This window comes from Lutra lutra, chromosome 15, assembly GCF_902655055.1.
Source record: "Lutra lutra chromosome 15, mLutLut1.2, whole genome shotgun sequence".
In the NCBI taxonomy this organism is placed as follows: domain Eukaryota; kingdom Metazoa; phylum Chordata; class Mammalia; order Carnivora; family Mustelidae; genus Lutra; species Lutra lutra.
In genome coordinates this window covers 45,852,297-45,876,573 of record NC_062292.1, presented here as the reverse complement: position 1 = coordinate 45,876,573, position 24,277 = coordinate 45,852,297, and the positions used below count along the sequence as shown (strand labels likewise).

Sequence of the window (24,277 nt, the reverse complement as noted above, 5' to 3'; positions counted from 1 at the left end):
TATATATATTATACACACACACACACACACACACACACACACACAGAGCATTCTTTCTTGTGATGGACCATTTGCCCAGGGAAAATTCCTCTAATCTTGTGCCAGTGGAGGTGTGGACCTTGTTATTAGGTTTCTGAGTCATTTGAGACAATCACCTCACTTTCAGTGGAGCAGCTTACTCTAATCTTTGGCTCAGTTGCACCTACTGATTCTGAGTGAAAGGTATCCCTGGATCAAATTCTGCCAACAGTAAACCTATTCCCAGGATGGGGAAAGGGATCAGCAATGGATTTCTGGAGGGATTCAGGGAATCTAATTGCTTCTTTTACAAACTTTTAATACTATTCATATGTTTAGTCCCGCATATAACCCTACTTACAGAAGCATCTGGTGTCTCTATTTCTTGAGACTTTTGAGGTTCCATTGCAAAAAGCAGCCTGCTTCTGACTTGTTTCCTCTCTCAACTTAAATTTTAACTTCCTTCTGTCTAAGTCGGTTACCACTCATCCATCTGCTTTCTAGCTTCCAAACTTGTGTTAGTGCTGTCTCATCTACCATCTCCTTTGTCCTAATGAGTGAAATTTTTAATTCATTTCCTGTCAATTTAGCAGAGTGTCAGGAAGAAATGAAACACATTTGTTTAACTGAATGATCTCAAATTCACAATTTAAAGGGTACTCTAAAAGATATCATATTTTTATTTATTAATGCTTCTGCTTCTTCTTGTTACTCAAAATGTTATTGATACTGGAATACAATGAGTACTTTAAAACAAAGTTACCACTTAAGGGGCACAAGATTCACAATTATATAAGTTAAATAATTATGGAAACATATGGTAGATTATGACCAGTTCAAATTCATTTATTCCATAAATACATTTGGAGCACCTACTGTGCCAAACCAATTAAGAAACTCCTGAAATAGTTATAGTTAAGTACTATTTCAGTACTTAAGTGAACTGAGAAGGGTGTGGTCTGAATTAAGATAGCAACCATGGAGAAGAAGGGGAGCAGATGAATTTTAAAAATACATATTGCAAAGAGAAATATTTTATAAATTTTTCCAAACTGTGTTTGCTCTATGCTCTTGTATTAGTTTGGTAGGCTACAGTAATAAAGTAGAACAAACAGAGTGGCTCAAATAACTGAAATTTATTATTTCCCAGTCCTGGAGGCCAGAAATCCAAAATCAAAGTGTTGGCAAGGTTGATTCCTTCTGAAGATAAGGAGGAAATGATCTGTTTCAAGCCACTCCTCTTGGCTTATTGATGGCTGTCTTCATGTTCACATGACATTCTCCCTGATAACTGACTGTCACCAAACTTCCTCTTTTTACAAGGACACCAGTCATACTGGATTAAGGTCCATCCTAATAAGCTCATTAGAACTTGATTATCTCTATTAAGACTTTGTCTCCAAATAAATTCACATTATGAGGTACTTTGTCTCCAAATAAATTCACATTATGAGGTTGGACTTCAATATATGAATTTTGGGGGACACAACAGAAGCCCTAATAACTCTCTTCAAATAAAGGATGAGAAAATTAGATTTAAAGTGAATAAGAACTTTAGGTAAATTAGAATGAGGTCACAGGAGAACACAGAGCCTGCCACATTCAGGACTCACAGTCTAAATTAATATAACAGACTGTCCTATTAAATGCTCCAGAAAAAAAAAAAAAAAAAAAACTAATCATGTCCCTAAAAGATCCCATGCATAGATTGCCTTTTCCCCAGTCACTACGGAAGCCATCAGGGCTTTGTCTCTGCACCACAGATATGGCTAGAAATAAACTCATTGGCTTAAAAACAGAGGAGTTAACAGTACCTGCTCAATATAAAATAATAAAGCACTTTTTAAAAACAATAAAATCAGAATGCATGTTTAAAAATACAAGTTATAATTTGGTAAATTATACCATTTAATTTAATTATGAGATTATATAACTTTAGGCCAAAAAAAAAATGAATCACAGAGATCATATAAGTTAAAGAGTATCAAGTTGAGATGTACTTCCCTATCACCTGAGGATCTTTTAAAAATACACAGATTCCAGATCCCTACTTTATATACCCTGAATAGAATTTTCATGAATGCATACTTTTTTAGAAGCTCCCAACTGATTCTAATGCAGACTGCCTGATCCATCTGCTTTGTTTTGAGTCGAGGAAATTGAGATCATTTTAACAACATTACATAGCAAAGGACATATTTAATAAAAATATATGACATTTCATTTTGATCAACAGAAAACCCAAGTAGATACTACTTCAAAAACAGCTTTTTTGACACAGTCTATAATGCAGCTATTCTTATACGATGGCAAAAACAGTTTAGAGATATTTGCTTCCCTTCAGTAATATTTTAAAGTTCTATATTTAACATAGGCAGATTAAAAAAAAATTTTTTTTTAATCTCAGGTAAGAACAATTATGAAAGAGATTTTAGAAACTTACAGATGATGTCCTATCCACTTCACAACGGCTGCTCAGAATAAAACAGGCCTCAGCATCATCCATCCTAAATGCAGACAAAAAAAATAAATAATCATATATTGAAATATCTTCATAGTGTCTGAAAAATAGAATTCCAATGCTTAGTCCAATGTACACAAAGTGCAAATAAACTATGAGTATCCTTAGGCTTAAATGAAAGTTAGATTTCTAGCAGACCGTGACTGTACTGGACTGGAAACAAAAAAATTGTTGTTGAATTGGCTATATAACTCAATAGTTCATAATGACAAAAAAAAAAAAAAAAACCTCAAATTTTATTCTCTTTGATGTTTATATATTTTCTCATATATATGCTTTGTTTAAGGGAGTTGTATTGGCCTTCATTTTATGATAAGTTACATTTTAACTGCAAAGTTAATTAACTAAGAGAGAAGGAACAGAGTTACTTAGTATTCTTATATCAAACTCTACTGTACATTTACATTTCTTGGAGATGATTCATCATCTTGTTCCAAATCCCTGTCCCTTATACTGAAGCTCTACATTTCTTAAATTTGGTGATAAACAGTAGGTTTCAGTGCTTGATTAATAATGTTCTAAAATCATAAAAATGTTGGGGTTCCTGGCTGGCTCAGTCGGTAGAACATGCGACTCTTGATCTCAAGTTATAAATTCAACATCCCCTTTGAGTGTAGAAATTATTTAAAAATTAAAATATCTTTAAAAAATAAAAACAAAAAAATCTTAATTTCAAAATTAGGAATGTTTTATCTTTCTGCTTCATTATGATAAAATAAACCCTCCCTCCCCCGCCCAAACTTTTTTTTTCTATGCAGGGGAAAGATAAAAGTCCATGAAATTAGAGCAAACCAACCAGTTTTGGAAAAATATTGAGGCATGGTTACAAGATAATGAGTATTACATAACATTTTCTAAACATCATCTTCAACAAAGCAATTCAAAATTCATGCAACTGACCTTTGGAACTGGTTTGGAGAATCCTACTCCTTGTTTCTTGCATGGGAAATTGTGTTGAAGAATGTATTAGTTAACATTAAATCCCAAATCTTTATATGACATTAGGATAAGTAATGAACATAAAATGAATACTTCTTTCTTAACCCAGATTTTTTAGTATTACCAGCCTGCTACCTCTCTCATCCTCATTTTCATCCTTTGTATACTCTAATGAATGAATGGTTTTTGTAAATGTGATTGATTTTGCTGAGAAATCATTTAATAATATTAATAATAAATGAATTTCTAATCCTAAATAAATCATGTAATTACTAAAAAGAGAAATCATTTTCCCTTTCCCCTTCTAAGTTCTTGGCTGAGACCTCTTTGTGATAAAAAGACAGATTAACAGAAGAGAAACAAACAGAAGTTTAGCAACACGTATACCTCCTATATACGTGGGAGACACCCAGGAAAACTGATTAACTTCTCTCCCATGAAGCCACCACCTTAAACACCATCTTCAGCTAAAGACAGAAGATGTTTGGCTAATGGTGGAGCCAGCTATGGGAACCTATCAAGAAAAGCACAGTAAATCTAGGTAAGGTTGTTATACAGATCTAGGTCCTTGCCTTCTCCATTCACAAGAGCTTCCAGAGATTGAGTCATCCTCTTCCAGGTAGAGATAGAGACAGAGAGAGAGAGAGAGAGAGAGAGACTTATGGATGGAGATTTCCCTTATAAACGTGAATGTCCCTTACAAAAGGGTTAGTTTCTACTAGGTTTTCAGTTTTTCCTGTGTCTACTGCTTCTTAAAAATAATCAACTCACAATAATCTTTATCCCATTGAGGCATATTTTGTGGTAGCAAATTCTGTTCCCTTCTATAGTATCAAGCTAAAATACTAACAGCTAAAGCTAATAGCTTAGATTAATTTATTAGGTAATAAAAAGCCTTCAATTATCACATAAATTCATAGTGAACATAATATAGGAATTATTCTTATGTGAAGAACTTAATGCATATGGTAAATTAAGCATACTGATTATCTGTGCAGATGAAAGTAAAGATCCAAATTATGTTAGTGTCTAAGCAGCTATTTCTTTAGAGCTCCCAAATAATGTGTATAGATAGCAAATAGCAACCACCTAAAGCCATCTATTGCTTGAGGTGCTGGGAGAATCTGACTTAACTCTTGTGTGTACACTGACAACATCTATGAAGTATTTAATCCACTAGAAATACTAATATATTCTCAAAGAAGCTAAATTTCCTAATTACATACCATTCACTATATTATGATGGTTTCTACGAACTTCTTTTTGTTTCAGAAGTCATTAAATCATTTAAAAAGTCTGGTAATGTCAAAGTTCAAGTTACAAAATACCTAGTCATCACTTTGCAGAATTAAGCCCCAAAAAGGAGTTTGGGAGTTTTCTCCTGTTCTTTTCCACTGTCCCACACCACCCCCCATCCCCACCACACACACACCATGCATAAACACGCCCACTCCCACCAACACATATACTCAAGCCATCCAGAAAAAACAAAACCGCAAAATAAAAAATACTTATGCTCTCAAATTCAGTGAGCAGATTTATATTTAAAGGAGCACAAAAGACAACTCAGGGACAAGTGGAGAGGTAGGATCCAAGGTGACTCCAAGATGGGCCACATTGGCCTGAATATTACTTTGAGGTAAAAAGCAATCAAAACCCAGCAGATTAAAAACAAGCAAACAAACAAACACCCAGCAGATTTGGGAAAGCTCCTCATCTCCCTCCTCAACCACCTGAAAAGAATTTAGATAGAAAATCTGCCCCAGGAAGGAAGTCATCAACATAGATAACTACAGTATGATACAAACCTGGGAAGGCAGGCAGGGAGGAACCTAGCAAGACCTGTTTGATCGAAGTCCTCCATGTCCCATTGTTTCTGAGTGGCCCAGCAAATGTTTGTTCACCAAACATTTACTCCTTTTTTAAATTATTATTAACATACAATCTATTACTTGTTTCAGGGGTTCGGGTCTGTGATTCATCCATCTTACACAATACTAAGCACTCTTGTTCATCTCCCTATAACCTGCTCTCCTTCCCTTGGTAGTCCCAGACCTCCATCCCTTCTCCTTAGTGCACAGTGACATATTTTGCCTGACTTGTCTCTGGAAGTTCCACATCGGTGTGGATTCCCCGCACATACACTATTAAATTTGATTTTCTCCTGTTAATCTGTCTCATGTCAATTCAATTCTTAGTCCAGCTGGAAGGACCTAGAAGGGGACAGGACACCTCACCAATAAAGACATGTTTAAAACTTGAAAAGCAACAGAAAACATGGAGCAAAACCACCTCCGCTGAAGATTTCCCCTGACTTCTGAAACTATGGGTGTTGTTTGAAGAGGCCCTGACTCCCTGGTGTCCATGGTCTTCTGCCCAACTATGTTTTCACTCTGTTCATATGGAACAATTCCATGACCTGTGACAAAGGTATATGCCTATGTCACTTTTAAGCCAGGTTGGCTAGCACACGTGCAACAGGAAAAGAGCAGGTAAGACCCAGTTACCTTTCTGATTCCTCCAGCCCCCAGGGACATCTCTGACACCAGGCAACACAAGTGTCATCTGCCTGTACACAGTACAAACTCTGGAGCTTAAACCTTGACTCAACTGCTTTGGCATTTCCCAATGGTTAGCCCAACATTTTTATTTGTGGAATAAAAACTGTATTTGTGGAATAAAAACTGTGGTCATTTGGAGACTACTCTAACAGTGAGTCTGGATAACTCCGCTCCTCTCTGACAGCTTGAGATAATTACACCATGCCACACTCCTCACTGTGTTGTATGGACATGGTCCACTGAACATCCTTGCACTGAGAAAAGGAGCAAATACACTGATTTTATATTTTTAACCTTTCAGTTTGAGCAGCAGTGGAACTATGGCAAGACTCTGTATACAAAAATACTTAAACACATCTTGCAAGACTGAAAATTGCTAAAATTCAGAGGAGAGAAAAGATATTAAAGTATTGCAAGATGGAAAATAGATAGGGATACCTACTTTGCTCTCAACAGATCCTGATCTTTAAGGGCTGAGCCTTGAAGGTAGATAACTCTTTGTGACCACATTGGAATCTGCAGTACCCTTCGAACTTGCACATCCATTTCAGTAGGACACAAAATCACCACATAATAATCCTATTCAAAGCAAAGTGAGCAAAGGGGCAAAATCAATAAAGGTGTGTTTTATATTACATAAGTAAACAGAATGTCTAAGAACATTTAGAAATATGATGATATAGAAATAAACTCCTGCTAACAAGTAAAAATTTGCATTTAAAACCTGGACCTACATTAATTAACAAGATACTATAATAAACATAACTGAGACATATAAAAACTTCATAAATCAACATAAGGTTTTTCAATCTTATTAGTACTATGAAGAGAAGGTAATCAGTGTATACTCAGTAGACATTTCCAACTTATGAAGTTTTCAGTTATATTATAACTTCAGGCTGATTCTAAAATATATAATACATACAGGGCAGAAGTACTTAAAAATCAATTCAAACTTCAAATTTTTACTTTTGGAATAGAAACTCTGATGGTGATTTATATCATTTGGAAATATTATGAACTGATAATACTGAAAAATCTCTGATGACTATCTGAAAGGATAAAGATTCATAAAAATATTGATAATACAAAGTAAATTTAAAACTTTGATATCACATATTTCAGTATAATGGTCCTTTGGAGAAAATACAAGAGCACTATGAGTGATAAAATAGTTTAATACACTGATAATAGGAATTACAATTCTCTGAGAAACATTCACCATTTTATCATCTAAAATGTATCTAGTGGAAATTTGGAGAGTTTTAAGAATTCTCCACATTGATACCAGTCAAAATAAATTAATAGGTGTCACAATTTGGGGTACCATATTTTCCCAAAAATCGTTTTTCTTGTTGGAATATAATAAGCAAAACTGCAATTATTTAATATGAATAATAATAAAAACAACAAATACGGTGTTTCTTCAAAAATGCAAATTAATTTATATGGAAGAAAAAGAATGTATGATGTAATTTAAGCATTGCTTATTTATGAACTATATTTTTAAAAAATATTTTTTAAAGAGTATTTTAAAAGATCTCCAATATAGTCATGAAAACAAAAATCTACTTAAGGGAGATCTAATTAGATATACTCAGTACTGTTTTGATCTTGGGATTGTCCAACCTCTTGACACAAATTTATTGAGGAATTACAAGACATTCAAGTAGCTCTTTACTATTTGGACTGAACTAAGTGTATTGAGCAGGAAAAGGATATTACCTAGATCTACACTGGCCCAATACCACACAGCAAGGAGTAGAAGTATCTGAGGATTTTATCAGCATAGACAGATGAAGAGATTTTTTTTTCTGAATTATTGTTCTCAATTCAACTAGTTATTGTCCAGTTTTGGGTCATTCACTGCTAGTATAAATAAGACCTAGGTACACTCTGGGAAACAGAAGGAAAAACGGAACTTTCAGACTTCCACATTTCTACCAGCAACACTTAATAAAACTTCCAATAATTTCAAGTGAGTAGATGATATTGTGAAATGACTTTTTCATTGTTTGATATGTTAAATTCCACTGTTTCGTAAAAATGTCATTTGTGCATTACCCAAAAGAGGGAAAAAAAAATCCTTTTAATTCAAAGAAAACCTTTCTTTGTAGCATTAACATAATTCCATCTGTCTTTTAGTGTAGATACAGAAGGAAACTTAAAATACTGTGTATTCCTCAGGCATTTTTTCTATGTTCCTGGTTATATTTGTAGTTCTTCATTTACTCTTTCTAAATTTGGGTGTATAAATAAAAATCCTCCAGAATGCAGGCCGCACCATCAGTTAATTGACTTTGACAATATGCTAGTTAGTTATGATCCAGTCAAAGGCGTAACATAAATTCTATGTACCTGAAGTCTTGGGTGAGCATAGAATTCATTTAAAAAGTCCATAAGTAAATCAATCTTCAGTGAACTGACACACAGAACAACATGCTTCTCAGTTTGAGCTCTATGTCGACTATAGTTTCCACCTGACTTTTGTCTCTCCATCCACAAATAGGCCAGCTGTTCAAACTGCAATACATTTTCCACAGATGAACAAAAAACATTGGACGTGAAAGTAAAAACCAATGCAATACCTCCTTTGTTTATTAGATACACTCAATTTCTTATCTGGAACTCACTGAGATTCAAATTATCTGTATTCCCTTCAATAATAGACTTTTCATGCAATTGCTGTGTAGGTTGCTAATGCTTCTGAGGGGCTTCAGGTCTCTACAGAAACATATTAATATGATTTTCCTAGTATATCATAACAGCACTAAAAGGTTTGTACCTCTGATTTATGTCCAGGAAACCAGGCAGCCATGATGTGTCATGCACTGTGTCAAAGAGAAAAATCTCAAAGGCATTTCTTCTACCTTTTTCTACCAAGTTCAGCACACATGTCATGCAATGCGAGATACCCAACACACAAAGTCACTTTCTAGTTGGATAGTTGTAGTTGGTATATAAGGGAAGTGGAGGGACTAGAGGAGGGATATCAGAAAGGAACACATGCCTGACTGAATAAAAGTGGGTTGATCATTTTCATACCTACATATATACATACATACATACATACACTGTGGCCAAAGGTTTAAAACAGAAGTACAAGTTTGATTTGTATTTCCTATATCCTGTTTCTGGTCTGCTCACCTATGGGCACACAAGAGCTCACTGTAGGAAAGACTTGGAGATTGCATCTACTTGTCTTCAGACTCCTTTTATATTTTTCCTTCTTTTTTGTATCTCCTTTTTTTATATCTCTTTTATAGCTCCTTTCATATCTCTTTTCCTTATATCTCTTTTCCTTTGCAACCATCTTATCCACTTCCAGAATGCTTTTATATATATATGTATATTAAAAATATATATAATATATATATATAAAATAGTTACAAATCATCCTCAGATTTTGTTTCAAAGTACATATATTGTACATATATAGTGCATATTGACCAATATATGTAATCAGTTTTTATTTATTACAATGTTTAGCTTTTATATTGCTTCAAAAACCAAAAGAAATCAAACCTTCATAACTTTATTGCCTTGGCCTATCATTCTGTAATTAAAACTATCACTCTGTAATTAAAAGCTATGATCTTATAATTAATATAGTTAAATATATTACATATGAAATATTATATCATATATATAGTATATATTTTACATGTATTTCAAATAAACGTCTTCAAGAATTGAAATGAGCCATATCAGTTATGAATGGAGGGTGAAAGTCAGTTTCTAATATAATGTTAAAAGCATTTCCTGAGACCATTTTAATTCATTGACTAGATATAATAATAACATGTGTTAATATATTACATTAATAAACCACCCAGCATTTCTTATGAGGGCATGGAAGATCTGATTTTATTAAGATTTGCACATTTCTATATAATTTACCCTGGCTCTCTTTACCTGTATGGGTAGAACCACAAGAGCAACACAGATCATGGCAACGACAAAAAGCTTGGAGGACCATGTTTCAGGGGTGACATCCCCAAAGCCCACAGTAGAAAATGTCACAATGCAGAAGTAAAGGGAGTCAAAGAGATTCAGCTTCTTTCCTATTCGTTCCAGATGTTGGATTCCACAAATGCTAAAGAAACAAATGTGCATTAAATTTAAAACTTTCAAATTAGACTCATTTCTCACTATTCTTTTGAAAGTCAAAGCACATTTTATAAAGCCATGCAGTAAGTTGGAACCTTATAATATATTTTTTTTTTCCTCAGGAAAATATATTTTTTAAGTTTTTTTTTTTTTACCAACATTAACCAAATGTAGCATTATTTTGATCGATAACCAAAATTGTAGTCAAAATATCACAGAGTATACTTGAGTATCAGCATGTAAAGGAATAGACTGAATTCATAGGTGACTTATACAAACATTTTGAATGCATGCCAGGAAACATATAGACAGAAATTGCTAAATTTATTCCCTGTCAAAAGAGTGATAGTCTCCCCCCCGGCCCCAGGAAGCCATCTTATTGTATAATGTGTGTGTTTCCTACATATATGTGAAAGGTTTGAGGAGTTAACAATTGCCAAGTCATTTTCAAGAGACCAACCACCTGTACAAGGCTACTAAATGGTATAAAAGTAAGAGAGCTAGTAAAATAAAAAATAAAAATGTAAAAAAAAAAAAAAAAAAAAGTAATGAGAGCTAGAAATTGTTACAAGATGTCCCCAAAGTAGAATTGTGAAAATAGTACTAAAAATAGCACTATTACTGGCAAAGGAAAAAAAAGAAAAAAAGAAGAAGAAAGAAAAAGAAAAAAAAAAGGAAAGGTGAGACTTGGAGGGAGATAGGAGATTGCACATAAATCGGACATAATAGCATACGATTCAAGCAGAACAAAAAAACAGGTATCAATGCATGTTATAATATGAATAAACCATAAAAAACATGCTGAGTGAAGAAGACAGATGTAGAAAACTACAGACTATCTGATACTATTTTTACAGAATGTCCAGAAAAAGACAGAAAGCAGACTAGTGGCTGCCTGGGGCTGTGTGGTGGGAAAGGGTGATAGAAAATTTCTAAAACCGGAATGTGGTGATGATTGCATTTAAAATGATTGATATTTACACTTAAAATGAGTGCACTGTATGCTATATAAATTATTCCTCTACAAAGCTATCCAAAAAAAAATCAGTGTTTACTCTTGGATACTCATTCCAACTCTATGAACAAAAAGCAGACAGCTCAATTTTGATGACCGCAAAGAGGTAATATTCAATGTTTAAATTTTAGAAATTCCTTTTCTATCCTTTTAAGATAGTCTTCCTATTTGTCAGGATGCCTGGGTGGCTCAGCAGGTTAAGTGTCTGCCTTCGGCTCAGGTCATGATCTCGGGGTCCTGGGATCGAGTCCATCAGGCTCCTTGCTCAGCAGGTAGCCCACTTCTCCCTCTGCCTGCCTCTTTCCCTGCTTGTGCTCTCTCTCTGACTCTCTTTCTCTGACAAATAAATAAATAAAATCTTAAAAATAAAATAAAAAAATTTTTAAAAATTATGAGAGTCTTCCTATTTGTCTAGGTTACATATCAAAAATATTTAATTATCTTTTTTTTTTAAGGCAAAATCTCAGACAGTGGGTAGGTAGATGGGTGGATAAGTACACAGGAAGATAACTAAGGGACAGAAGAGAAATAGTAAGGTACTTGTCATTTTACGGCTGAGGCAGAGACTGTTCTTTTTTTTTTTTTTTCTTTTTCTTTTCCTTTTCCTTTTAGTCTTTTTTTTTTTTCTTTCTTTCTTAATTCCAGGTTTCCAGAATGGTTCAGCAAAATTGCCCTTGCTCTATGCTTAGGAATTTTGAGCTGCCAGGTCATATGAGTTGGTTCTTATCAGTTTATTTGCTCTGCTGTCCCTATGCAATATAATAGCCAAGCTAATTATAAGACTGTTCAGATGGAGCCTTACTATAACCAAATAGAACTGTTTGGTAACAAATATTCTGCGAAGTAGGTTTTCTTATTTTATTACAAAAATATATATTTGAAAATGGAAACAATTTATGCTTAACTTTTACACTTCAGTAGAAAATAAAATAAGAAGATAAATTCCATAGTTTTAAGGATTCAAATGTTAAAGGCTTACTATATTTTGCATAACTATACTTTAAAAGTCAGTACCTGTTCACAGATAAAATGTCCATTTCATAATTTAGATAAACATTATCTTCATATAAACTAGTATAAAAGCCTCCTGCTCTGTTTCCTTGTCTTCAGTTTGTTCTTTTTTTAATATACCCTATTAATAATGCCCATAGTCACATTCTTTAAACAAAGCTTAGAGGGGCGTTTGGGTGGCTCAGTGGGTTAAGCATCCAACTCTTGATTTTGGCTCAGGTCATGAACTCAGGGTTGTGAGATAAACCCCTGTCTTGGTGCTTAAGATTCTCATCTCCCTCTCCCACTATCCCTCTCCTCCCCCGCGGGTGTGTGTACTCTGTCTTGCTAAAAATAATAATAATAATAATAATTAACTTTAAAAAGCTTGGATATATCAATCACAAGTTTAAAAAGGCACTGGATTCTTACAGTTTCAGACCACTCTCTAATTCATGGTGTGATAGTTTATTATAATAGCTGCCAGTAAATCAAGCCTTCTTATGCTCATGACTGTTTGCAACAGGATATTGCTGTACTTCCCATCAAAAGTGAAATCTAGTTCTCCATGTCGTTGCATTTGAACAGCATAATAACTTACTTTGACCAACAGAATATTGTAGAAATGATGGTGTGTGGATGCAGAGTATGGAACTTACAAGACCCTAAAGTTTTTGTTCTTGCTGTCTTAGAAGTCTGAGATTACCATGCTGTAAAAAAGCCTGATATAATCTACTGAAGGAGAGGCTTGTGGGGAAAAAAAAAAAAAGTCCCAACTGACAGCCAGCATGAACTGCCAGACATGAGAGTCGGCCATCTTGGATACTCCAATTCCAGTCATCAGATGACTTGGCAAGAATAACTGCAAGTAAGACCAGAAGAAAAACTATCCTGGTTATCAACACAGATCTGTGAGAAACAACAAATTGTGCTGTTTTAAGCCACTACCTTTTAGGTGGCTTGTTATATGGCTATAGATACGTGGTACATCGAGAATTAATTAGACTCCAGCATCTGGATCTAATCTGGTTTTTCTCAAATTTTGCTCTCCCTTTATCTCCCCTTCACTTACTATTTGGATGGTTTACCTATGATAGCATATATCCTTACCCTTGAAATCAACTTTTGCCCAATCTATTTCCTACAACTGAAGCCCTCTCTCCACAACACCAACTGTGATTCCCATTTTTTGAACTCTAGCTCAAAAATGACTTCCCTCATAAAGACTTCACCGAATCTCAAGTTCAAGGAATTCCTAGAAGTTTCCTGCTGAGTTCCTAGAGCACATATGAGTTCATGTCTCCTATAGGTTAACTTTTACAATGATACCTATTTTAGAGTTTAGTATGCACTTACCCTACTCACACTATTTACACCTACATTTTTATTTCCTAGAGCTTTAGCACAAAGTGCTTAGTAGTCACTCATTAACTAACTGCTAAAAGAATTTTTAAAAACACCTGCTTAAACCATATTCAAATAATGTATGCAAACAAACTCCAGAAAGCAGTTCATTCATGTGTTCCTGTTTTTTATTACTGCACAGCAAACTCCCCAAAACTCAGTGGCTTAAAACCATAACAATTTATCATTTCACATGATTCCGTGTGGTAGTTGGGAAGTTTCTCTGGTTTTCTGGGGCTCACTCACATGGCTGCAGTGAGCTGGAAGTCTGGCTAGAATGAAAAGTCCAACATGGCCTCACTCCTGTGCCAAATGACCAGTCTTCATTGTTGTCTGTGTTTCTTGCTTGGTTATTACACACCATGTGACCACTCATCCTCCAGTGGATTCAACCTGCTTCTTTATTGTCTCAGGGCATTGATAGCAACTGAAAGTCTTCTTTAGACCGAGCTTTATCTGCCCCATTCTATTTGCCAAAAAAAGTCACTAGATTAGCCCAGTTTGGAGGGGTGGCTGTGGAAACAGACTCTATCTCCTGATGAGAGGAGCTACAAAATTTTGTGATCATGTTTTTCAATCCACTAAACTGTATAAGTGAGAAAACTTACTGCAACCTGTATATATCTTAATAAATATTACTGAATAAATCATGTTATAGTCCAAGATATTTACTTGCCTTGAAATAACTAGTTAAATTCATGCTTGTAATCATGTTTTATAATCTCTATGTAAAATGCCATTTTACTTGACCTAGAAAAGTCATGTGAACTTTTCACATATTTGTCAATATCACACTTAAGATTCAAGACTTGATATAACTTAATACTCACTAAATCAATATGAAAATGAAGACACTCACACCAGCTGTTAACACGTGTGGTATTATTATACGAAACAAAATTTACATTTTTAAGGACTAATAAAGGTAAATACACTGAATTACTTTTAGAGTTTTTCTCTGATTTTGAATTGGGCTGTCAGCCAGTTTCATTTAGGTCTCATTTAAAGGCCACTGCTTATGTTTGTGGATAATAATGTCATTATATTTCAAAAAATACTGATGTTAATATATCTTCTAGGGCAATAGATATTTTTGTAGTAAATAAATGAACTTAGTTCCCTCTTCCCAAGAAAAAGGGACTTTTTAAATTAAATTAAACAGGACAGAGACTATTTAAATATCTATCCCAAGAAAAGAGTAATCTTTTTCAGTTGTAGATCAAATCTTGTTTCTTCTGTATTCATAACTCTAAATACCCTTTATCATACTCAGAATAAATCCAAAAGCCCCTGGGCTTCTTGGATGTCATCTTCTAAGACCATCCCTTCCCTCACTGCCCTTCAGTCACACCAGCCTCACTGTTATCCCTGAAATCTTCCAAGTGTCACTCAAATCTTCTTTCAACTTTCTGTCTTTATTTCTAATATTTCCAATGTCCACACAGAATCCTAAACTTCCTCTCTAAATCTTTCAAATCAAATGGTGGCACATACAGCTTTTTTGTTGATCAGGTCACAGTCCTAAAGTCATCCTTGACTTCTCTTTCTTTCACAACTCACATGCAAATCCTTAGCAAAGTCCACCGTTGTAGCCTTCAAAACAGAACGAGAATTCACTATCACTACTCAGCACTGCTACTGCAATGATCCTTGCCATCATGTTCTCTGCCCTGAACTGCAATAAACACTCCATCCTTCTCCCAGCAGCCTATCGCCCTCATGCCAGAGTTGTCCTATGAAAACACAGGTCAGGTCATACTATTTCTCTACTTAAAACTCTAAGAGGGGTCATACTATTTCCCTACTTAAAACTCTAAGGGCTCCCTATTTCACTTGACTAAAAGCTAACGTTCTTTCACTTGCCAATAGCATACTACCCAATCTGACCCTCCCCTACTATGCCTTTCAGACTAATTTTCTACTCTTCTCTGTGGTTCACTCTGCCCCAGTTACACTGGCATTCTTCCTTTCTGACCAACATGAGAGCCTTGTTCCTTGTCATGGAACATTCTCTGGCTAGAACCCTATTGCTCCAGACTTTGTCATCACTAACTCCTCACATCTTCCAAGTCTTTATTCCTATATTGACTGTCATATATACTTCTAATCTTCCTTATCCTGATAATTTAAAAAAAAAAAAGGTTTTAGTCAGTGTTGGGTTTGATATCCATTGTCTATTACCCTCTATATGAATGGAGGTCTATTAGGACAGAGAGTCACATGCTTCCTTCATCCATATGCCTGAGCACCTAAAAACAGTGCCGAGCACAGAATAATGTTCATAGATCTCTATTGCCATATTTAAATCACCAAGCCATTTACTGTGTTTAGATATAAACTAAATACAATTTATTTGCTTTTAAAAAAGCACCCAAAATGTTTATCTGACCACTGCCTTAACTGTGGAATCTAATATAAGTAAATGCCAATATTAAATACTTCTTTAGGGAGACAGGGGAGGCAGGGGCAGTCAAGGGACGCAGACACAATATTCTATAAGTCTATTGGCTTTCCCAGCACCATTTAATCAATATCCCTTGAAATATTTAAGTACTATAAATAAGCAAATTGAGTTTTACTTTCCCTAGTAATTAGTATTTGTAACTCCAGCATTTGTTTTCAGTTAGAACTACTTAAATAATATGATAAATGAAAGATTTGGAAATTGGAAATGCATTGACTAATTATTGAAATTCATTCTGCTTGTGTAATATACAAATATATTGTGAACTAAAAATTTGCCTCTTTATAAAAACAAATTGAATATTCAGATATAAAACTTGTATTTATACAATCCCATTACCTTCTAAATTCTCTATGTCACTAATGTATTTAAAAATATATCTGAGTTATTGAATTGAGTTTGTTACATTTAACTATTTACTAATCAAAAACTTCTATCTTCAATCCCATTCAGGACACTGTAAATGAATATTACAGACTTTAATAATACTACACTCAGTCAATCAGGTTAGTTATAGAATCGTCATAATATGAAAGTGTCTAGCTTATGTTTTATAAAAGAAACCTACCACTCTCAATATTAGAGATAGATCTACCAACAATAACTATACAACCTGGACTCCACTGTCATTTTCACATGAACTTCTGCAACTACTTCCCTTTTTCTCTCTTATATTTATGTAAAGACTCATGTTACTTGAAGGGCAGAAATAGTTTAGAAGGGAATTTTGCAGAAATTTGCACTAGCTTAACAAATTCTAAAGATAGAATATTCACAATATTTAAGAAAAAATTAAGGTTTTCCAACTTCATTGAATCATAAAAATTAGATTTAAGAAGTATTTTGAAATTTGCTTGTTCCATGTTGTTAATTTTGTAAAAGCAAGAAAGTTTAGTAAAATGGCAGAGACTGGACTATTCTGATCATATTATATAGCTATAGCATCATTTCCTCATCCCAGTCATGGAGTACCTACATGCAACATGTAGAGAATGTTAGGAGTTGTCTGCAACTATTACATATTGTTTTGGTTATAGCAACACATCTAGCAATGTTTTGAAGTTAAGAAATAGAAAAATGTGTATAATTTTAGATTGTTCATATATGCTATCTTTCCAAACAATTCAGCTTCTTTTATGAAGGAATGGAAAAGTATTATCTTCAGTGACAACTTATACTTCAGTTAAAAAAAGCGTATCTTCAGGGATGCCTGGGTGGTTCAGTTCGTTAAGCGTTGCCTTTGGCTCAGGTCATGATCTCAGGGGTTCTGGGATTGAGCCCGCATTGGGCTCCCTGCTCAGCGGGGAGTTTGTTTCTCCCTCTCCCTCTGCACCTCGTCCCCCGAGCTTGTGCACACTCCCTCTCTCTCAAATGAAAATAAAATCTTAAAAAAGAATGTATATTCAGGATAGGTTAGATGCACAGCTTATTGTTACTTTATTATATAATTCTTAAGACTAGACAGTTTTGACATTGAAATAGTCTTGATTTGCATTATGCATAAACATTAATAATTCACTTATATGTTAGCTATTTTTCTTAGAACTGTGAATGCTACAACATGCTGTATAAGGATTTGAAACTGTTCAGTGATTATAATCCATTTTAATATAGATTATTATCTTATTTCATTCACAGATGTCTTTGGAGCCATTATTGAACAAAAACTGCCTCTTCTCCCTGATCATAATTGATGAATTTCAGTTAATTATTATTTTGAGTCCATACCCAGAAGTGATTTCAATGATGGGTACAGATTTTCTGATAAACTAAATCCAAGAATGTGCTCAAATAGACCACACTCATAATCAAAATATTCTATTTTGCCTTATCATAAGAGATATATCTTTTCAGTCACAGACTATTTAAATTATATCCTGAGTTGAAAATAGTGGAAAAATTTAATAATGCAGAATTTAAAAATTAATAATTATAGCTGGTAGATATTAGTAAATACTCTGATCTTTTAATTTTAAATCAAATATAATGTTTTGTGACTGGGCAATAATATTAAAAACAAGAAAGTTTTGCTTAAAATGCTTGATTTTAGTGAATATCTAATTGCAACAAAATTTATTTATTTATTTATGTATTTATTTATTTATCTGAGAGAGAGAGAGAGAGAGAGAAAAAAAAGAAAAACACAAGCATGGCAAAGAGCAGAGGGAGAGGGACAAGTTGACTCCATTTTGAGTGTGGAGCCTGACACAGGGCTTGATCCATGAGCCTGAAATCATGATCTGAGCTGAAACCAAGAATAGGATGCCTAACCAACTCAGCCCCTTAGGCACCCTTAATTTTAATAAAGCTTTTGTTTATTATCCTGTATTGTCTGCCTAAATATCTGAAATTATTTACTCCAATTTAAGATAGAAAAAATAAACCAGTATCACATCAAGTTCTATTTATATTTTTGTTTAGTTAATTTGCATAAAAGTTAATCAGATTCATTTATAGTGGTTGACTAGAAATGCAAAGTTGCATAATAATATAATTGTCTTATAATTTCTCTATTATAAAAATACCTATAAATATTAAATAAGAAAAAAACTGATTTATATAAAACCAATAGTTGTTATAAAACTTAAATGTTTTATAATGTATAATGGGTAACTTAATATCATAAATGTAGGTCATGTTTATTCCTATACATTTATTGATGGTTTACTAGCATTAAGCACTGTACAGTATTATAGAGATGCAGATATGAATACAACACTGTAGTCTACATAAAAGAGCTTCTAAAATCTAAAGGGAATGATTTTGACCAGAACTTTATACTACTACTACTAGTCATACCATAAATTAATAATCAAACATTAATTTGTAACTTGATTAAGGCTAAGTTAGATAAATTACTTAAGCTTTTTAAATTTTATCCTTCTCAACTGGAAAATAAATGCAATATTAACTTCTTCATATGGTGATTATGAGAACAAAATGCATTAATAATGCTCAGTGAAATGCCTGACACATAATGATGTTCAATGAATTCAGTAGTAATTTTGTTATTTAAATTTCAGCCCCAGCATAAAAGAAATAAAAGCACAAAAATAAGTCAAATGTAAGAATGAATTATCTACACAAAATAGATATAAAGTCTTTGTTTTGCACTTTACAGAGCAATTAATGTACTATTAACAATACATCCAGGGACTATAGAGAAAGAGGGTGAGGATGACAAAGTAGTGGGTCTGCTCATCTTTTCTATGGATTTGGTACAAAAGTTATTAGCAGCAAAAAATCATCCATGAATTAATGAGAGTAGCTATAATCTTGTCCAATATTTTCTCAATCCTGCAACTTTCAAGTGCTTTGGAAGTGGCAATATGGGCAAATTAGGAGGACTTCAAAAAGAAAAGTTAGGCAATTTGCAAGGTAAACTCATAATCTTTAACTACATACAAAGAACACAGTCATGCTGATATTAGTTGACCTTTGGAGGGTTCACAATTACCATTTACGGAAACTGACAACTAATTCTTGGTAATGTAGTCAGGGGAGAAAATATAAGATTAAGCTACTATTTGAGACCAAAATGTCAGTAACAGGTTAGTGACATGTTTTAAAAAGGACTACTTGGCCCTGAGATTGCTTTTTGTTGATTATGTAAAAGGCTGCATATGTACGTAATATATGTATATATTTATATAGTTTACTGATCTGGGTAACTACGAAGTATATCATTATATGGTAATATTCATTATTTAAATGTTAAAATACTAGTATTTTGGGGGGGAGGAATAACTAAAAAATTCTTTTCTATTATTTTACACATACACTCATATTTACTATTATTTAACTAGATATATAATTTTATATAACTTGTGGGTTTTCTGCTTTATGAAGATTAAATACACCTGTTTTGAAACTATGTATTTTGTGAAGCAGAAAAATTCTTGCCATGCATGTGTTTGTTTTACATAATTAAGGTTGACATTGACAATAGTCCACTTAAACTGGACTTTCAAAACTATTTCAGAGAGGGGTGCCTGGGTGGCTCAGTGGGTTAAACCCTCTGCCTTCGGCTCAGGTCATGATCTCAGGGTCCTGGGATCAAGCCCCGCATCAGGCTCTCTGCTCAGCAGGGAGCCTGCATCCCTTCCTCTCTCTCTCTCTGCCTGCCTCTGCCTACTTGTGATCTCTGTCAAATAAATAAATAAAATCTTAAAAAAAAAAAAAAACTATTTCAGAGAGCCACCTTTCCTTATAATGTGGTTTAGTTTTATGAATCCCCACTTGTGATGATGTCTGTTTTAAAAAATCACTGTTACAGAATAAAAATCCTTAGGAATTTTATAGTATGGCACTTTGGCAAGATTTTCTAAATCGAAGTGGACAGCACTTAACTGTACAGACTTGAGGACAAAATATGTCCTTAAATACCTACTCAGAATTTATCACAAAGAAATGTAATATAGAAAAATGCCCTTAGGAATTACATATCATCTATCACTTCCAGAGAAATAAGGATAAGAGATTGAATGTATGACTAGAGCTGTGTGAAACAAATACAGTTTTTGAGAAGTGTAACGTTTTTTTTTTCTTTCTTTAAAAAGATTGTATGTATTTCTGTATGTATACATGTATTTAGTGAGCAAGTGGGCAGAGAGACAGAGGGAAGGGGAGAGAGAATCTCAAGCAGACTCTGTTAGAGCACAGAGCTCCACACAGAGCTTGCTCATGACCTTCAGATCAGCAGAAATCAAAAGTCAGGTGATTAACTGACTGAGTCATCCAGGAGCCCCTGGTTTTCAATCAATATTTATAGATTTTCCAGTCTGACCTATTGACATCAGGAGATAAAGACAATGGATATCATGATATAATGTAAAGAATATTAGGGCAAATTTGCTGTTAGAGAGGGATGAAAATTATTTCATTTTTGAAGATGTTGAACTTATCATTCCTGTAAGATATATATGTCCCATCTATTGTAATAATGTATTTTATTTATATATACCCATAATAAGCCATTCTTACACTGCTTTGGTAAACCTGACTTGATAATTTTTTTATGGTTCCAGTATTTTCAGTGCTAAAGAATACTAATTTGCTAATACAAAACAAATAATAAAGATCTAAATAATAAGTTATTAGTATTATTCTACTCCTATTTATTGTTACGGTAATTAATATTTAGTAAGTGCCCTTTGCTTGTTAAATATTTTATTTTGTATTGCTTTAGTTTTTACTATAAACTTTTGGATTTAGTCTGGCAACTTACTACTATAGGATTTTTATATCCAATTCTTCAAAGCGACCTTGTTCTATGGTTCTGTACCTCAATAAATGTTCCTTGAAACACCAATCTACCACTGTTTATGGTTAGCCAGTTAGCTAACCGGTCTGTGTTGCATGGTTGTATATCACAGGATTATGAAGTCTCTGTAGCCATCTTTCTAAAGAACAACGTATCATTAAACCTGTATTTATCAGGAAAAAAATGGCAACTCGGGGTTAAACATTTATTTATTTAGCGAAAGACTTTTCAGATCATCTTAATGAGTTAATTTTTTTTTAAAGATTTTATTTATTTATTTGACAGAGAGATCACAAGCAGGCAGAGAGGCAAGCAGAGAGAGAGGAGGAAGCAGGCTCCCTGCTGAGCAGAGAGCCCGATTCGGGGCTCGATCCCAGGACTCTTGAGATCATGACCTGAGCCGAAGGCAGCGGCTTAACCCACTGAGCCACCCAGGCGCCCCTTAATGAGTTAATTTTTATTGTGGATCTCTGAGAATGGAAAAATTTTCAAAGGATTAACCAAACAAACCTGCCAAAATTATTAGTTTTGATACAGTATCTCAAAGGATTAGGATTTTATGAACTAAATGAAAACGTTAGCTTATAGTCTGTGCTTAGCCGGAGTTTTTCAGAATCACAGTTTAGCTTAATCATTAACCGACTGGGGTAACTCTTTATCTTTGCCCATGCCCTGAATTACACCGCCTTGGATTAATTGTTCATTGAAAGAATTTAACAGTGAAACTGTTAGGCCCTGAAGTTTTTTTTTCTATTTTTGTTTTCTTTAGTGGAAATCAAAACATATAATTTTAAAAGTGCTTCATTTCTACCTTAATCTCTATTTAATATTGATTATAAATCTTAAATATGCATTTGGAATGACCTACCATTCCTTCCATAGATCCACAAGAATTGATAAACCTCAATCATCATTCTTTGGTCTTTAATGAATTCCTATAAATCTAAACATTAAACATATCTGGCATAGTTTATAAATACAGGCCCACAGCAGTCATATTGAGTACTGGATAAGCAGAGAGAAAAAGCTTTCTCTCTCTGCTGACAAACTAAGAGAAGAGGACAAATTTTTTCATAAGCACTGTGACTATTTGAAATGTGGATCACCAAATTGAGCATGCCATATGGAAAGGAGAACTCCAAATTGTATCTCATTAAAAAGAATTTAAAATTCTACTTTTTTTCTTAACTAGAATACTGTTAAATCTCACTAAGGATAATTTTAGTTAAAGAAACTATTCAAACACTTATGTAAAAGCCATAACCACATTAATAAAAAAAAAAAAAAGGATTGGGCTCGATTTTGCCATAAGTATGTAGAGCCATGATATATATCGTATCAAACGTTAAATGTATAATTACTCTTAGAAATAAAAAACCTAATATAAAGTATTAATTTCCTAAAGTTTCACTTTAACTAAGGAGTCCTCCACTAGGAAAAGCTACTATCCTAATTTATGCATATAAAATGTGCTTTTTCTGACTTACCTAGTAAAAGAAGGATCATCAGGGTATGAGGTAGAAATTAAACAAGGCTACACCAACCATAAATGAGTGGTAAGTCTTCTTTCTTCTATTAAACACTTCAATTAAAGGGATCCCACAGTGTCTTTTATCATTCTTATTCAATATATTTCTTTTAACAAAATTACATAAAATTGTGGTTTATGTTTCCTCTCTTTTCATCATTAGTGATTTAAACAAAATAAAAGCATCTGCTGAGCAGTCTTGATAAATTACTCATAGACTTATCGGCCTACGGGCCATTACTATGATAATACATGCAGATGGAAGCAGGGTTTTTTGTTCATATTAGGAAAGATGGAACTATAATCATGTAATGTTCTGTGCTGTGTTCCTCAGGTTATATACTGCACTGAGGATGTATTCCTAGTCATCCATAATTTTTTGGTAAGACATATGTACTGGGTCTCATTGAACATGTATCTTCTACTGTGAATTGTGAAGGAAGTAGAGAAAGGAAGAAGGCAGTGGATCCAAGAGATGAGTAAAACAATTACACTAGGTTAAAATAAAGAGACAAAATCATTGTAGTAAAAAATAATAACATGGTATAGTCAAGAATAGAGTAAAATCATGATCATATTCTTGTAACTCTGATTTTAGGGGGCTCTAATTTTAAGAAATGAAACCCTTAAATGGGAAAAATGGAAACCTGTACCACCAGGAGAAAGTTATTATATTTTCATATTTTTAAAACAAATTAACATAGATAAGACAGTAAATAAAGACTATGTGGTACTTAATCACCTTACATTTCTTTTAACAGGTAAAGTATGTTTTATTTGCTACTTCTTGCTTTCTTGAAAACTTGATTTTTCTCTCCTGAATCTCCGATAAAGTGCCTATAATTTCATTTTTGCTCATTTGTAAATCATATGCATTTGACAAAGTTTTACATTTATTTGTTCATCTATATATTGAGTGTTACTAGATAGTAGGCACAGAATTAGGTACTGTGGTATGGAAATGGTATGAGAAGTTGGCATGACTGCTTCCTTGATGGGAATTAGAGTCCAGTGAAAGAGACAGAAAATGATGACTAATATAAATATACATAAATTTACAAAGCACCCCACACCCTCAACTGGCTATGTTTTCCTATAATTGTGTTGACCTATTCAGGTGGATCGGACTTCAATGACAAAATGACGTTTACAGTAACACACACACACATAAAAGATGAGTCATATTTACTTTGGAGAGAAAAAAGGTAGAGCATTCTAGGAGCAGTAGGGGGAAAAAAGTAGGACTCCTGAGCAGAGGAAAAATTAAGAATGTGAGATGAAAATGAAAAGATGGAGAGAGGGGCACCTGGGTGGCTCAGTGGGTTAAAGCCTCCACCTTTGGCTCAGGTCATGGTCCCAGGGTCCTGGGATAGAGCCCCATATCAGGCTCTCTGCTCAGTAGGGAGCCTGCTTCCCCCTCTCTCTCTGTCTGCCTCTCTGCCTACTTGTGATCCCTCTCTGTTA

General features: G+C 33.9%; 1 protein-coding gene across 9 annotated transcripts in view; it reads right to left on the bottom strand.

Moving 5' to 3' along the window:
- The window catches only part of KCNT2 (potassium sodium-activated channel subfamily T member 2), a 348,859-nt gene that overhangs the window by 174,408 nt on the left and 150,174 nt on the right, over positions 1-24,277 (bottom strand). For all 9 annotated transcript variants that reach the window (XM_047705388.1, XM_047705393.1, XM_047705394.1 and 6 more), the window contains exons 9-12: positions 9,955-10,135; positions 8,398-8,562; positions 6,482-6,618; positions 2,462-2,525 (exon numbers count right to left, since the gene is read on the bottom strand). In XM_047705388.1, coding sequence (XP_047561344.1) covers positions 2,462-2,525; positions 6,482-6,618; positions 8,398-8,562; positions 9,955-10,135 — 547 coding nt within the window. The remainder of the gene's footprint in view (positions 1-2,461; positions 2,526-6,481; positions 6,619-8,397; positions 8,563-9,954; positions 10,136-24,277) is intronic.